Here is a 13,447-nt window from a genome sequence, read left to right on the forward strand (position 1 = left end):
GACGTTTAATGGAATGAGTGGAATGTAACTCTTTCGTGGACCAGGTGACCTATCTTTTTTCCTACATTTCATGAAATAATACATTGTAGTGAACAATCACTGAAAGTTTGAAAAAAGTTCACGACATCTTTTATTTCCCGCGAACCACCTTAAAGTCATAAAGATAGCTTTACATATCTTGACACAAGGTAAGTTAAGCCGGCGACACGTGATAGCGTGAACGTCGATTCAAGAAATGGCCATTCCTTTTTTTTTTGTCAGTCACTCAAGACATGTGGTTGACACTCGGTTAAACAGTGTTGGAGTTCGAGTCCTGGTCGTGACGGAGAAACCGTTTCGTTTCGGTTTTTTTTTTTTTTACAGAATAGTAGGTAATACACTGGCAGCCCAAGCTCACTACCCGATAACATGAACGTGAAATCTGTATGGACTCCTTAGGTTTTTTTTTTTATTTTGGTGAGAAAAGAGTTTAAAGGCTCGAATAGATCAAGAGAGTGGTTCAAGTAAGCAGGGAAGGTGAAAACACGGTGGACAAAGGTCTGAACGTGTTTCAAGCTCGTTCGTATGTTGCTTTTTACCCTGCAATGTCGTTTGGTTGTAAATATCGTTGCGCCATGGGCCCTAGATGGTTTGAAACTATAAGCGATGATACAATAGTAAACGTGAGTCAGCTCTTTATCCTTGTGGCTCCGTTATGGGGTTATCATAAGTAACTTCCGGTATGACATCAAGTAGCGTAACGGAATGTTGTAAACTGTAAAATATTGTATTGTAACTAGTTTTTGTGTGTTGCATTATAATAGGAAAAAAGTAATTATTGTAAGTAATCTGTACATGTATTATTGTAAAAAATATTGTGTCATGTAAAGCAAATAAAACCTGTTACAAAAAAAAAGTAACTGAAGGTTGCCAAAACAATATCATGCTTTCTTTCTGACTAAAATTATTGACTTAACTCAATCTTGCCTGGGAAAAGGCTAAAAAAAACGACGAGCCGTTCTATGGAGCAAAAAAGGCCGTTTCAGTATGCTTTTATGCCTTTCTTGTTTTCTTAAAAAGTTCGTAAAGAGGGAGTCGTTTTTTCCTTTCTCAAATCTAACGAAAGAAATTAAATGAGAATCCCTAATAAGCATTATATTTCTTGTTTTTTATTATTATTATTATTATTATTATAGTTTAAAGGTTTCTGTTAATCGAAAATTAGTTCTTTTAGACTTTGGCAGTAATTTCAAATGTTCTTTTTTCTTCCAGGAATCGCTGCGCTCCAAGCACTGGCGGGAAGTTGAGAAAACTGGTTTCCTCAACATGGAACTCGTTGACCATGTGTTTTCCAAGTTTATCCAAGAAGGTGTCGTCAAGGACGACATTTTAAACATGATGGAGCAGTTTGGTTTGATTGCCAAGTTTTCATCCACGGCCGCTGGTGTCAAGTATTTCGTACCGGCACAACTCAAGTCGTCACCCGAAGATCTGTTGAAATTAGAGCCATCCGTGTCAGATCCCTGCCCACTGTACCTTCAGTTTGAGGATGGTTTTGTTCCCCATGGTCTCTTCACCCAGCTTGTTTCAAGATCCATTTCTTGGTGTTGCGAAACATGGCAGACACCATTACCCAAATTGTACCAAAATGGCGCCAGGTTTGTTATTGGGAGGCAGTTAATCTGCGATCTGATTCTTCTTTGCAAGAAGAGCTTTATCAAGATTGTCCTGAAGCAAAGAAGCCAAGATGAAGAGGTGTCAGTGCAAAAATCGTTTGAGGTAGCAGTGTGTGTCCGTGTGTTCATCGAAGATACCTTACAAAAGTTGTCCCACGAGCTGCCATATCTGAACGGGTTGCAGTATAAATCATGTGTTGCATGTCCATACTGTCAGAATGAATGTCCAACCCACCAACAAGTCTCATGTATCCACGAGGAATGTTTGCATCTTTTTGAAATGAAACGAAAACTGCGGCTGATTTGCATGAGGCATGATAGAGTCCATGATACAGAACTTTCAGTTCCTGGGCTGGACAAATGGTTTTCTCAGACAACAAACCCGGTAAGATATGTAATAATTACATTTACACGGCACATTATTTAGGAAAAAACATTCAAACGCTCTTTACAACATGCACTGTGTGTGTACAAATACAAGTCACAGATCCGTCACAGATCCCCGCATTTACTGAAGCAAGGCCAAAGTACGCATACGGGGGACTGCCTACCAAACATTTCGTTCACCCCTGATAAGGTTGATAAAAGCGGTCATCATGGTTCATCATGGTAAATCGTTTGTTGGTATCATAGGTCTCATAGCAGAATTTAGGATCTAGACTCAACCATAATTTAAAATTTCCTCCCAACTACAGGAAAAGATACAAAGCATACGAAGTAATACAGAACAACACTAAAGACTACCCTACGAGTACTGCACAGCGAAACTTAAAAGGCGCTTTTCCTGTTATTTGCATGAGAAACCAATGCACGCCAGAAGTGTAGAGAAACTGCTAGTGTACGTTAGAGAAGAACTTGAGTGCAACCGGTGGTTTATGTAGACCCATGCATTTTTTTCGTACGAGAGACTAGAGACCTATCTTCTATTCTGTATTGGACATACCAATAGAATAAGCCGGCTGAATGACGGACCGATTAACGAGAAATTTCGTGCGGCTGTTTATGTGAACACTTTATTTCAATCTTCTGTGACCCTTACAAAGATTTTGGAAATTTAGGCGACAGCAGCAGCAGCAGCAGCAAAGTTGTGCCAACCAGTTTAGTTTGTCGTAAAGGAAATGTCAGTTCCTTTAATTTATTTCAGCCAGATCAGTTAGAAGACCACTTTTTACCACGAAAGATTCTTTCTGTGCAATTCAATGTTTATTCGTATGAATTTCTTGATATCCCTAAAGTTGTTTCGGAGAGCTGTGACAGTGTAGGCTTAAGTGAATGTCACTAACAATCAAAGAAATTAAAAAAATATAAAATCGAGGGCACGGACCGAAAATCAATTTGGCTTATTCTGTGTCTGTAGCAAGCTTGAGGTATCTAATAAAGTGAAATAGGGTTAAGTTAGCTTTTTGAAATATTCAGTTTAACGGGAATAAGCTTCAAAACAAACAAACAAGCAAACAACAACAACAACAAAACAAAACCATTCGCCCTACAAATACAAATTTCACTTTGGGCGAACTCAAAATTATCGACTTTTTCGGTAGTTCGCATGGGAACTATAATGCCACAGACAGACGTCTATAGCTATAGATATATACACTGGGTCTTTTAGTTTTAAGATATAGTAACCTTGAATGTCTGATTTTGTATTTGAAGTATTGTGACACGGATTACGAGGCAACGGTGACGGAATTTGAATAATACTCAAAACATGGACCAAAATAGCTGGGAAAAATGCATGTGGTAGTGTCTCAAAATTTCCCAGTTTTGGTGCAGGGATTCTTCGAAGACAGGTCTTTGTTGTATGGGTTTTATTTTTCTGGGACCTTCTAATTTTCCAATGTAAAAACAAACCGAAATTCGATAAAATTACATATTGATACTAAGAGTATAACTGTCAACTAGAGATAAAAAAACCCCTTCTTCTCGTACCGTACCGTAATTACCGAAGCGAGTATTTGCAGTCGCTTGTACAATTATCGGGTCAAGGTGTTCGTCGCACTTGAGACACACCGTTCATGATTCGCATTTTAAATCGACTCTGTATCCATCAAATAAGTGTTTGTACAAATCTTGAGTCTGCTTTTGAGTTTACGGAAATAAGGAAAGCGAGCACAAGGTGAGACTCCAGAACCTGTGTGAAAGGCACTAGTATACTTGAGTGCAAGCTTACGACACATTCCAATTGTGTCACGCAGCACTTATAAGATTATCTAATTGGTTACTAAAACAATTAAATTATTCGCTCTCGATTTCTATGCGTGATAGTTGATTCGGGCTTCGCCCTCATCAACTATCACGTGATAGAAATTTCGAGCTCATAATCTAATCGTTAAATATACCATAAACTGACGAAATAAGATGTTCTAAAAACTCAAGTGGATCTACGAGTCGCAGGCGAGGGGTTTCACTGCCAGGTTTTGGCGTCATAAGTATGGTGTATAAAACGGTATAGATCTTAGAAAACAACCGTCGATTTGCTTTTAACAATAAATAGAAAAAGTACGAACGGAAGTGGTTTTATTTTCCGTTGAGAATGCGTTGAGAAAGCCTAACGTCAGTTTAATTCATGTACTCTTATAGACTACTTATAGACAATAGCTACGAGCCAATCGGCGAGCGGGAATTTTGATAGTTATTGTAAAATATAAATACAATTCAAAGCATTTATTTCTCTTTATGCAACAAAACCTTTACCATTACCATCATCATCATCATCATCATCAAACAAAGCGTGTATGTTTCAGTTTTTCAACATTTGAGATTTGCAACCGTCTGACGCGTAAGACGATTGCCAGTGAAGCGGGCAGAGGTGTATTTTTCTTTCACTTCTCTCCTTTTTTATTTTTGGGGGAGGGGGGCATGTTAGTTTGTTTAAGACGTATTGCCACTGGAATTTTGCCATTTTGGGTGAAAACTGTACAAATTGCAAATTATTGGCCATAGTACCCTCGCTCAGATGTAAAATTGCTCTTAGACCGTCAAGACGAAAACATCTTGAAGGAACAACAAACCATAATCAGCTTAAAGTGATCTTTCCAATACACACAATAAGAACTTGAAACCGTGGACAATTTGTTTTTAAGTTGCAATCCATTTCTATCATGGCTTTCCGCAGCCAAAGATAATTTTAAATACTAAGTCATCCTTTTCATTTTGATACGTATATTTAATATATTTTTTTTTCTGAAAAATATGTTTCAGATTTTCAGAGCTTTTTCTAGGACAAGAATTGAGACAATCAGGCCTTTAATTAAAAAATCAGTCAAAACGATTTGTCATAAGTGCCACTGTTCGAGAATTAGCCCCACAAATTTATAGTCTAATGTTAGGAATAACATCAAAAATATTTGTTTAGCGTGAGTTTTGGCAGAGACTGGGTGTCAGTGAAGCAAAGGTTTGTTTGTTTCCGTTTGTTTTCCTTGCCAATGCTGATGTTATCATATTTCGTTTTTGCGTCGGTTATCAAATTTTTAGTAAAATTCGGTTGGCGCTGGTGTAAAAAAAAAATCAAATTTCCCAGAGCAATAAAAGCGTAACTTCTTAGAACTATACTTAAAAATGTTTTGTTATTTATTTTGGAGATTTTGAGGCACTTCCAAATATATTCTGCTAAGTTTTTTCGACAGAGTTTTTGCGTGTGACTGAACGGATGTTCCATATTCTTTCAGGATAAGGACAGAATTAAATTAGCTGCATTTCCTCATTAAACAAGACCCAGTATGTATGTTTTTAAACATTAAAGTCTGCCTGTTACAAATTGTTCTTATGACAAAATGACAAAGAGTGCAAATTGCGAGTTCATGCTCCGCCAAATTCGATCAGATCGTTTTCAACTAAATATTCCTGTTACAATAAATATTTCGAAAAACTAATGGCATTTCCCTTTTTTTAGAACCTTAAACTTACTGCAGACAAAATATGGGCCAAATCGATTTTCCGACCGTGACCACTTTTTTTTTATTTTTATTTGATATTTACTGACATTCACTCGCACTTACTCCTGTTGGCAAAGCTGGTTTGCACTGCGCTCACCTGTTTCAAAGGGGCAAATTTTCCCCTTACACGACTCTTTGTAAGATATGTTGCTTATTATTTATTCCTGAACTGCAAATGCTTAGTTACTGTTACTTTTCAATTGTATCGGTGCCTCTGTTCCTATTGGCAATTTTACTCGAGCAACCTTGTTTAATTTTCGTGTACTTTTTCTCCTGGTTTTCAACTCCTTTGAAATTCAAACCTCAAGGCTAACGTTGCTTTCACTTATTTCTTGTTTTCTTTCTTTGTACACCAAAATATTTTGTTAGTCATGTTCATTTCCCAAGATGTTCGAATTTCAAAGAACGATCTTTGCTATAAAATACCTCACAATACATTAAGCCGGTAATTGAGCGCAGTTCTTTTTCTCGAAGTTAAGGTAAACTGTCCACCCATATTCTATCCCGAACACTGTAATATGTAATGAGCCTTCAAGAGCTAACGGTGAATTGTAATGAGGATTAGCACTTGTATCTATTCCACTCAAGAGTAAGCGAGCACCGAGAGGTACAGCTGAAACAAGAGTTACAGTTGGTCATCGTCGTGAATTCTTGATGGAGCTGAGCTCTAAAATTTATTTCGAAATTTTAAAAACTTTAAAAAGTTTTCCCTATATTTTGATATTCAGTTTAACATTTTAAGGATATTTGTCTTCTTATGATAATGGCTAATTTTTGAAAATTACAGGAATCGTTTCCTTCTATCACGCTTGCCACATCCCAAGGTTCAGCTGCACAAACTGTTGCAGGGACTGTAGACAAAGCGTTGAAAGTGACTCTCTTGGCAAGTGAGTGGGGTTCGTCTAAGGGTGGCTTGTCTACCATTAACAGAACGCTCGCCATCTTGCTGGCGAGACACCCCCAAGTTGACGTCACTTTCTTAGTTCCAGAATTTGTCTGTGGTGAAGAAGACAAGAGAGACGTTGGAAGATACACCATTACGCTTCGGGAAGCACAGAGGCGTCCAGGCTTTCCGGATCCTCTTGACTGGTTGATCTGTCCCCCAAACGACCTTGCCATTGACGTTGTACTGGGTCATGGAGCAAAGCTTGGTAAACAAGCCCAAATAATTAGAGAGTCTCACAGTTGTAAGTGGGCACAAGTAGTTCACACTGCACCTGAAGAACTCGGGATGTACAAGAACTACGACGGGGCCGTTGCCAAAGGTGACGAGAAGAACAGAGCTGAAGTAGACCTTTGCAAATTAGCAGATCTTGTTGTGGCTGTTGGGCCAAAGTTGATGGAGGCGTATTCATCCTACCTACGATCCTGCAAGAAACACCAAGACATCATCCAGCTGACTCCAGGCACATCCCATGATTTTTTAACGACGGAGCAAGCCGCACGAGACGGTAACAAGTTTAAGGTTTTAACTTTTGGCCGTGGTGATTCTGAAGACTTTAGTCTCAAGGGATACGACATTGCTGCAAAAGCAGTAGCTAAGCTGAAGGACAGTTCTTACTGTCTAATTTTTGTGGGCGCACCTGAAGGAGGGCAAGACGAAGTTGCAGACCGCTTGCTCCAGTGTGGCATCTCCAAAGATCAGCTGATTGTAAGAACATTTGTTCAAAGCAGGGAAAGCTTGAAAGATCTGTTTTGTGAGGTTGACCTCGCAATCATGCCTTCCAGAACAGAGGGTTTTGGGCTAACTGCCCTTGAAGCGTTGTCTGCCGGCCTTCCAATCCTTGTCAGCAGCAACTCAGGATTCGGGGAGGCACTCCGAGATCTGCAACTGGGCGAATCAGTTGTCGTTGAGTCTCAAAACCCCGGGGAATGGGCAAAGGCAATTGCGTCTGTTCGCCAGAAAAGCAGAGCACAGCGTCTTCAAGAGATTGCAACACTGAGAACAAACTATGAGGAGCAGTACAGCTGGGAAGATCAGTGTGAAGCTCTTGTTGAGAAGATGCTGAGTATGGTTTATGGTAGGTTATGCTTTCAACGATTTTCTTTTTCTTTTATTACATAGGAAATATAATCCACTTGACTTTTGATACCGTTACGTTGGGTCGCTGCAGTTTTGTTTTGTTCTGTCTTGGTAAAGCCCGGGAATAAAGAAAATGAAATAAAGTCTAGATAACTTTCAAACTGCGCTTCTAGGTACTTAAGGTATTTAGTAACACAGTTCCTGTTCACTAAAATTTTTTAGCAAGTGTGATGACAACATCTACCCCTAGGCCTGAAACGTATTATAGCTTAGTGTACCAACATATGCTGACTTTAAATGTACTCGCAGGCAGCCAAGTCAAAGCATCAAGCGAAGTATTAAGACTGTTCTCTTTCAGTTTAGATTTGTGTTTGTATATGCCTCATGAATTTTTTTTATTACGTTCTCTGCAAAACTAAGTTCCTAGGCCGAAAGCTGCCCACCAATATTCACTCGTTGATGATATTTAAATCAAGGTAATTGTTAAAAAAAATTGGTTCTCTTTTGTTAACACTAACCCTGCTAGGGAATAGAATCTAGTATTAGTTATATTTGGCTGAGGACGGCTAGGATGGAAGTGGATTGTAACAAGTTCTTCCTGTGTATTTTTTAGAAGTCGCTAAAAACTGATTATAGGTAATAGGTAGTTCTCCTGGTAGAAATCCCTCAATAGTTTCTTTCCGATGCTGTAAGAGCATTTTCCTTTTAGCGAAAAGGTCCTTGTCAAATATTTGAGAAATTTTGACCCAAATACTGCAAAGTCCTAGTGACGGTGTCCCCTTGAATTACTTTTTTTTTTGTTTTGTTTTGTTTTGTTTGTTTTTTTTGCATTTCTTTGTAATTGGTTTATGTCTCTGTGCTATATCCTAGGTATCCTGTATATGGTTTTGTTTTCTTTGCTCACATTTTCAGATTTTATTGAAAGGGTTTGTACCTTGAATCTTTTCAGTTTTAGTTAACACCCAAGTAATTTTCCATTTTTGCTTCTTCCAGCGGGCAGGAACACATAATAAACCAGATATGTTTCCCACGGAGCAAATATGACAAGTTTAGCGTCCTCAAGAACACAAAGAGTTGGCAACTCATCTTCAAGTTGTGCTTGATAGACTGATAACCATGGCGCTGGCTGCACTCATCAGTTAGGAAAATAACTCAAATTATTAGTAAACCACTATACGCGGTTCAACTTCCCATGTGCCTAAATGCAAATTAGCAAAACAGTAGCTTTTTTTACGTTGTTTTATTACTTATCTGCAATGTTTATAACACTATATATTATACAGACATATGTGCATACACTATATTTACTTCTTATACGATACTTACTCTACATTAACGTACACTACTTACAATACATATATTACAATACAATTACACTAATCAAATTAAATTACAGTTGATCTGTTTACAATAACATTATTGTTTGTTTGTTAATTGTTCGAGTCACTTATAAGAATTTTGTTTGTTTCTATATAGGGTATTAATTTTCTAGAATTTAATAGAATATTGAATAAATAGGTAGCGAAAGGAAACAAATCAAAATACAAAAGCTGAGAAGAAAAAAAAAGACAATACAATTTTATAAAGACAGAAAAAATTTAGTTTACTTTAATTTAATTTACGCAATAGCTTTTGTTCGGCACACGTTGAGTTCGACGTTTGAACCAAGCCCAAGTTTGGATTAATCATAGGTATGAAGAAACTGGACTTTATAGGCGATTGAAGTAGCCAAATTACCAGTAAAGATCACTTAGATTAGAGACCGGTTCTGATTCTCGAATGATTACTATCAGTTGGCATAGTGAGTGAAATAGTTATCGGAGAATGCAACAGTATTTCCCTACGAGTAACACGGCTCAATAATTAGATAGTAATTTTATGTTTTTTCAAACTAGGTTTATTCTTATCCAATTCCCATTTTTATGTTTCTGATAGATGATCTCTATGCACATTTTTATGTGGATTGTATATAGGAGGTGTAAAGGCCTCAGTTCAGTCGAAGGTTATCGTAGGTGCTAAAAAACCACATCCAAACAGGATTAAATTGAATTAGAAGAACACAGACAAGCAGATAAGATTTCCTAGCAACGTTTCAATAATGTGCCAACAATTATAACACTTACCTTTTTTAGCATCCTACACGATATCCTTTCCTCCTTTATGCTTAGCTGAATTTCTAGAAAATGCTTGTAGTCTGTCGGTGTCTTTTTAGGTAGCTGATCAATTCGAAACTCCAACGTCCTTTTCTCAGCCAATTGAACTTTCATAGATTTGCTTGGTCAAAATTTCCGCCTTATAAGGCCAAAAATTGGTTTCAAATACCCTACCCAAGTGCCTTGGTTGACGTTTAAATGCCCTTCCCCAAGACCTGCTATTCAAGGTATAAAATCTACAAATCATTACACTCATATGTGTCATATATACCTCGCAAAATACCACAAAGCTTTTGAAGTCCTATTTTTTGTGCCCCAATCGTTCAATATATTGTAAAAGTTTCTCATAATTAAACCACCACGTGTATTCCGTCGGACGAAGCACGTTATTAACTCGACTCCTGCCATTCAAGTTCTTAGCCTATCGAGCAAAGTTCAAATTGCCCAACTCCCTGGGGTATATCCGTGGGGATGGATATTGAAGTTTCGAATTGATCGAAACTTAACGAGAATGCAAGACAGTAGAAGTTAACCCAAGTGTACCCATTAATTATACGGCAGTAACTTTGGGAAAATTTGAACACTTACTCAAGGGAGGCGAACATGACATTCGTGGTTACATAATGTAATGACAAGGCAAGAGGGGGTGTTGGAGAATTGCAAAGGTTATGCAAATCACACAGCAGGCAAACATAGGCACTTTTAATTTCTCCTGGACTCCAAAGAGATAAGGGAGATCGTTTGAAAGGAAACTGTGGCGTTGCATCAGTTGGCAGTTGAAACGAATGCTTGGTTATATAAAGAGAATTGATAAGGTAATTTGGCCACCTTAAAAAGATTCGAGATTTGACGTTTCGAGCGTTAGCGCTTCGTCAAAGCGAATCAAGAAATTGCGGTTTACATAGTGAGTTGTAAAGCTACGCTATTGGTGGGTGCATGGTTACGTGGAAGACAGAAATAACTTAGTCGAATGAAAAGCGTTGGTTGATTCTGTGGGGATCGAGTGCTAATTTGAATAAAAGCTGAGCCAAAACTTCATCCTCCAAATTTGCACTCTAAGTCTAACAGACAAAGCCCATCATTTGCTAGTTTTAAAAGAGTGTTAAGAAATGTAAGTAGTCTTTAGTCTAATTTTTATATATTCATATATTAGTCTTTAATTAATTTTTTTTGTTCTTTTTTAATTTTCGAGGACTCTTTTGTAAATCACTTATTAGTGAAATTGATTTCCTCAATAAAGATTATTATTATTAACTCCACACGAAATCAAGGAAAGCTTTTCCTTCGGCTAATTTATTTTTGTTTCCCAGGTTACCATGATCCCACCAATACCGTAGCTCCACTGCTCACTAACCACATACGACCCACAATTCCTTGATTCGCTCTGACGAAGGGCTCACGCTAGAAACGTCAGTACTCAAATCTCCTTTTACGGTGGCCAAATTACCTTGTTATGTCAGTTTATAAAACCAAATATCCGTCTCTTAGACTCCCTCAACTCTTTGCATTGGGTTATGTATCAACAATGGCAGCCATTTCAAATTTAAGTGAAACAGAGCACTGAAGTCGTTACAAGACACCATTCGCGTTTTAAAAACTCGTCTAAAAGTGTTTGTTTATCAGTCAAAGCGCGGATTAGGTGATTGTGTGCAGGTGTGCGCAAACTGTACAGTGCTTTATTAAAGTAGAAGTAGATTAAGTATTTCTAAATGACTGATGGTTTCTGTAGTCATAATTGTTGTCTCTACTAATATTAGCACTTGCAATGAAGACGTCCAAGAGAAGGCATAAAAAGTCAAATTTCTGAGCTAAAATAGCTTATTCCCGTTTCTAGCACAATTTTAATTTGTTACAGAGTTTACGTAGGCTATCTAATTTTTACTATTCGCATACTATTCTAGAAAAAGTATTTTTGTTAAAGCATAGTTAACAGTATATGATATCCTGACTTTATTATGCCATAGCTATGCAGCACGATGCTGTCATAGGCTTCAGAAGTCTTTGTACTCTTACTATTGAAATTCATGAACAGAGACGGGAATCGCTGTAAGCGCGAATTTGCGAGCCGTGAAGCGTGGAAAGCTCAGTGGTAGAGCATCTGAATTTGTAATCGACAGGTCATATGTTCGCATCCATTTAGGAGTACGTTGATTTCTTTTTTTCCGAGTATGCCTGTGTGACTCACTGAATAATACATCATTGTAGGTGTATATAACAAACTTTTTGCCCTCTAGCCCTTTTCTCTTAACAGCTCCTTTATCCTTGATACTCTTTCTATTTTATATGCGTGCTTATTCATTACTTTACTTCTGCCCGAGTTCCTTTTACTTGATCTATGATAATGATGATTATTTTTAAACCTTTAAAACAGACACCGCTAACACGAGCACTCAAAAGAGGCGCATAGTGGCTCCAACACACCGTTTTCGCATCCTTTAGATCTCTGTTGACACATGGAACTAGCTTAGCGTTGAGGCTCATGAAAGGAAGTATTTTCAGATGTAATTTGTGTGGTCTGACATATCGTCAACATCTATCATGCATGGTTGAATTCTTACTTTTACCATTCACCCACACCCCACAGGCACATCCCTGGGGTTTTGCCATTTATTCATTACTTGAGGCTCATTTGCAATACCCGAGACTCTGGTCAATCGGTTAAAAATAAAACTGCTTCATTTTACGTGAAGATTGAAATATTCATTTCTGTATTTTTTTCTCAAACGTACGCTGTTTTAAAACAATCGAAAGGCTTACAAAGTAGAGTAAATAAACTCTAAACACAAAAACCTTGGAGAGACTAAAGAAGGAAAAAGCCCTGAGAACTAGGTTGCCTTCTCAAAACGAGTCAGTAACAGCATTGTGATTTGCCAGACAACTTTTTCTGGCCAATCAAAATCGGGGAATTCAAATGCCTCTGGAACTGGTACGATAATAGTAATTGCCCAGGGGCTTTCCGGTTCTTACAGTACACTTTCGCCCACGAAAATCTCTTCCACCCGACTAATTGCCCCTGGGTCTCTTAGGATGGCCAAAGCTAAACGGGAAGGCTAGTTCCATATCTAATGATGTGAATCAGTTCCAAAAACCTTACGCACGTGTCTTACGCATGCGTACAGCCAAATTACTAGGGGAGTGGCAGTCATTGACAGGCATTTTCCTTGTTTGGACTCAACAGCGTGGTTTGGCCCCAGGCTGAGACCAGGACTTGAAAGACAACACGTATTAGTTGGACTACGAACAGTCCCTTGTATTTTTAGGGAAAATAAAAAGAGCGGACCAAGAGCGCGCGCGAAAATTGCCTCACGGAGGAAGCCATTTCCGTCCTAAATGCTCGCATGGTTCCCTAAGAAAAAAAAGAGACAGTTCGCAATCTACGCATTACTGTCTTTAAATGTGACCTTGGAGCTACAAATATTTTCTCGACCCAGGTGCTCGTATTTATTTTCTCCTCATTTTGCTGTATGATTGTCCGTGGCTGACAAAGATAACCCATTGACTTAACAAACGAGGAGTATTTCTTTCTTTAATTCTGGAGACAATATACCCCACGAAGAGTAGGAGTTAATTTCCATCTTTCCCTGTGGTGTTTACGCTGTAAACAATGCCTAAGTCTCAGCCAACAGTGTGGCTGTGGATAGTGTGGGGTTGGCGTTTAGGGTTGCCTTGCATCCGCTTAGG

The 13,447-nt window shown here is 38.3% G+C and overlaps 2 protein-coding genes across 5 annotated transcripts in view; both read left to right on the plus strand.

Moving 5' to 3' along the window:
• The window catches only part of LOC146481045 (uncharacterized), a 68,562-nt gene extending 56,843 nt beyond the window's left edge, over positions 1-11,719 (plus strand). For 2 of the 4 annotated variants that reach the window (XM_085108729.1, XM_085108730.1), the window contains exons 11-13: positions 1,252-2,040; positions 6,378-7,604; positions 8,614-11,719. In XM_085108729.1, coding sequence (XP_084964855.1) covers positions 1,252-2,040; positions 6,378-7,604; positions 8,614-8,724 — 2,127 coding nt within the window. In that variant the 3' untranslated portion in view covers positions 8,725-11,719. Of the gene's footprint in view, positions 1-1,251; positions 2,041-6,377; positions 7,612-8,606 lie in introns of all 4 variants that reach the window. The other 2 variants (XM_085108731.1, XM_085108732.1) reach the window with 1 other exon arrangement.
• LOC146481044 (uncharacterized) overlaps positions 1-13,447 on the plus strand; it is a 185,587-nt gene that overhangs the window by 85,192 nt on the left and 86,948 nt on the right. The window lies entirely within an intron of this gene.

This window comes from Pavona decussata, unplaced genomic scaffold, assembly GCF_977016875.1.
Source record: "Pavona decussata unplaced genomic scaffold, jaPavDecu1.1 SCAFFOLD_51, whole genome shotgun sequence".
Lineage (NCBI taxonomy): Eukaryota > Metazoa > Cnidaria > Anthozoa > Scleractinia > Agariciidae > Pavona > Pavona decussata.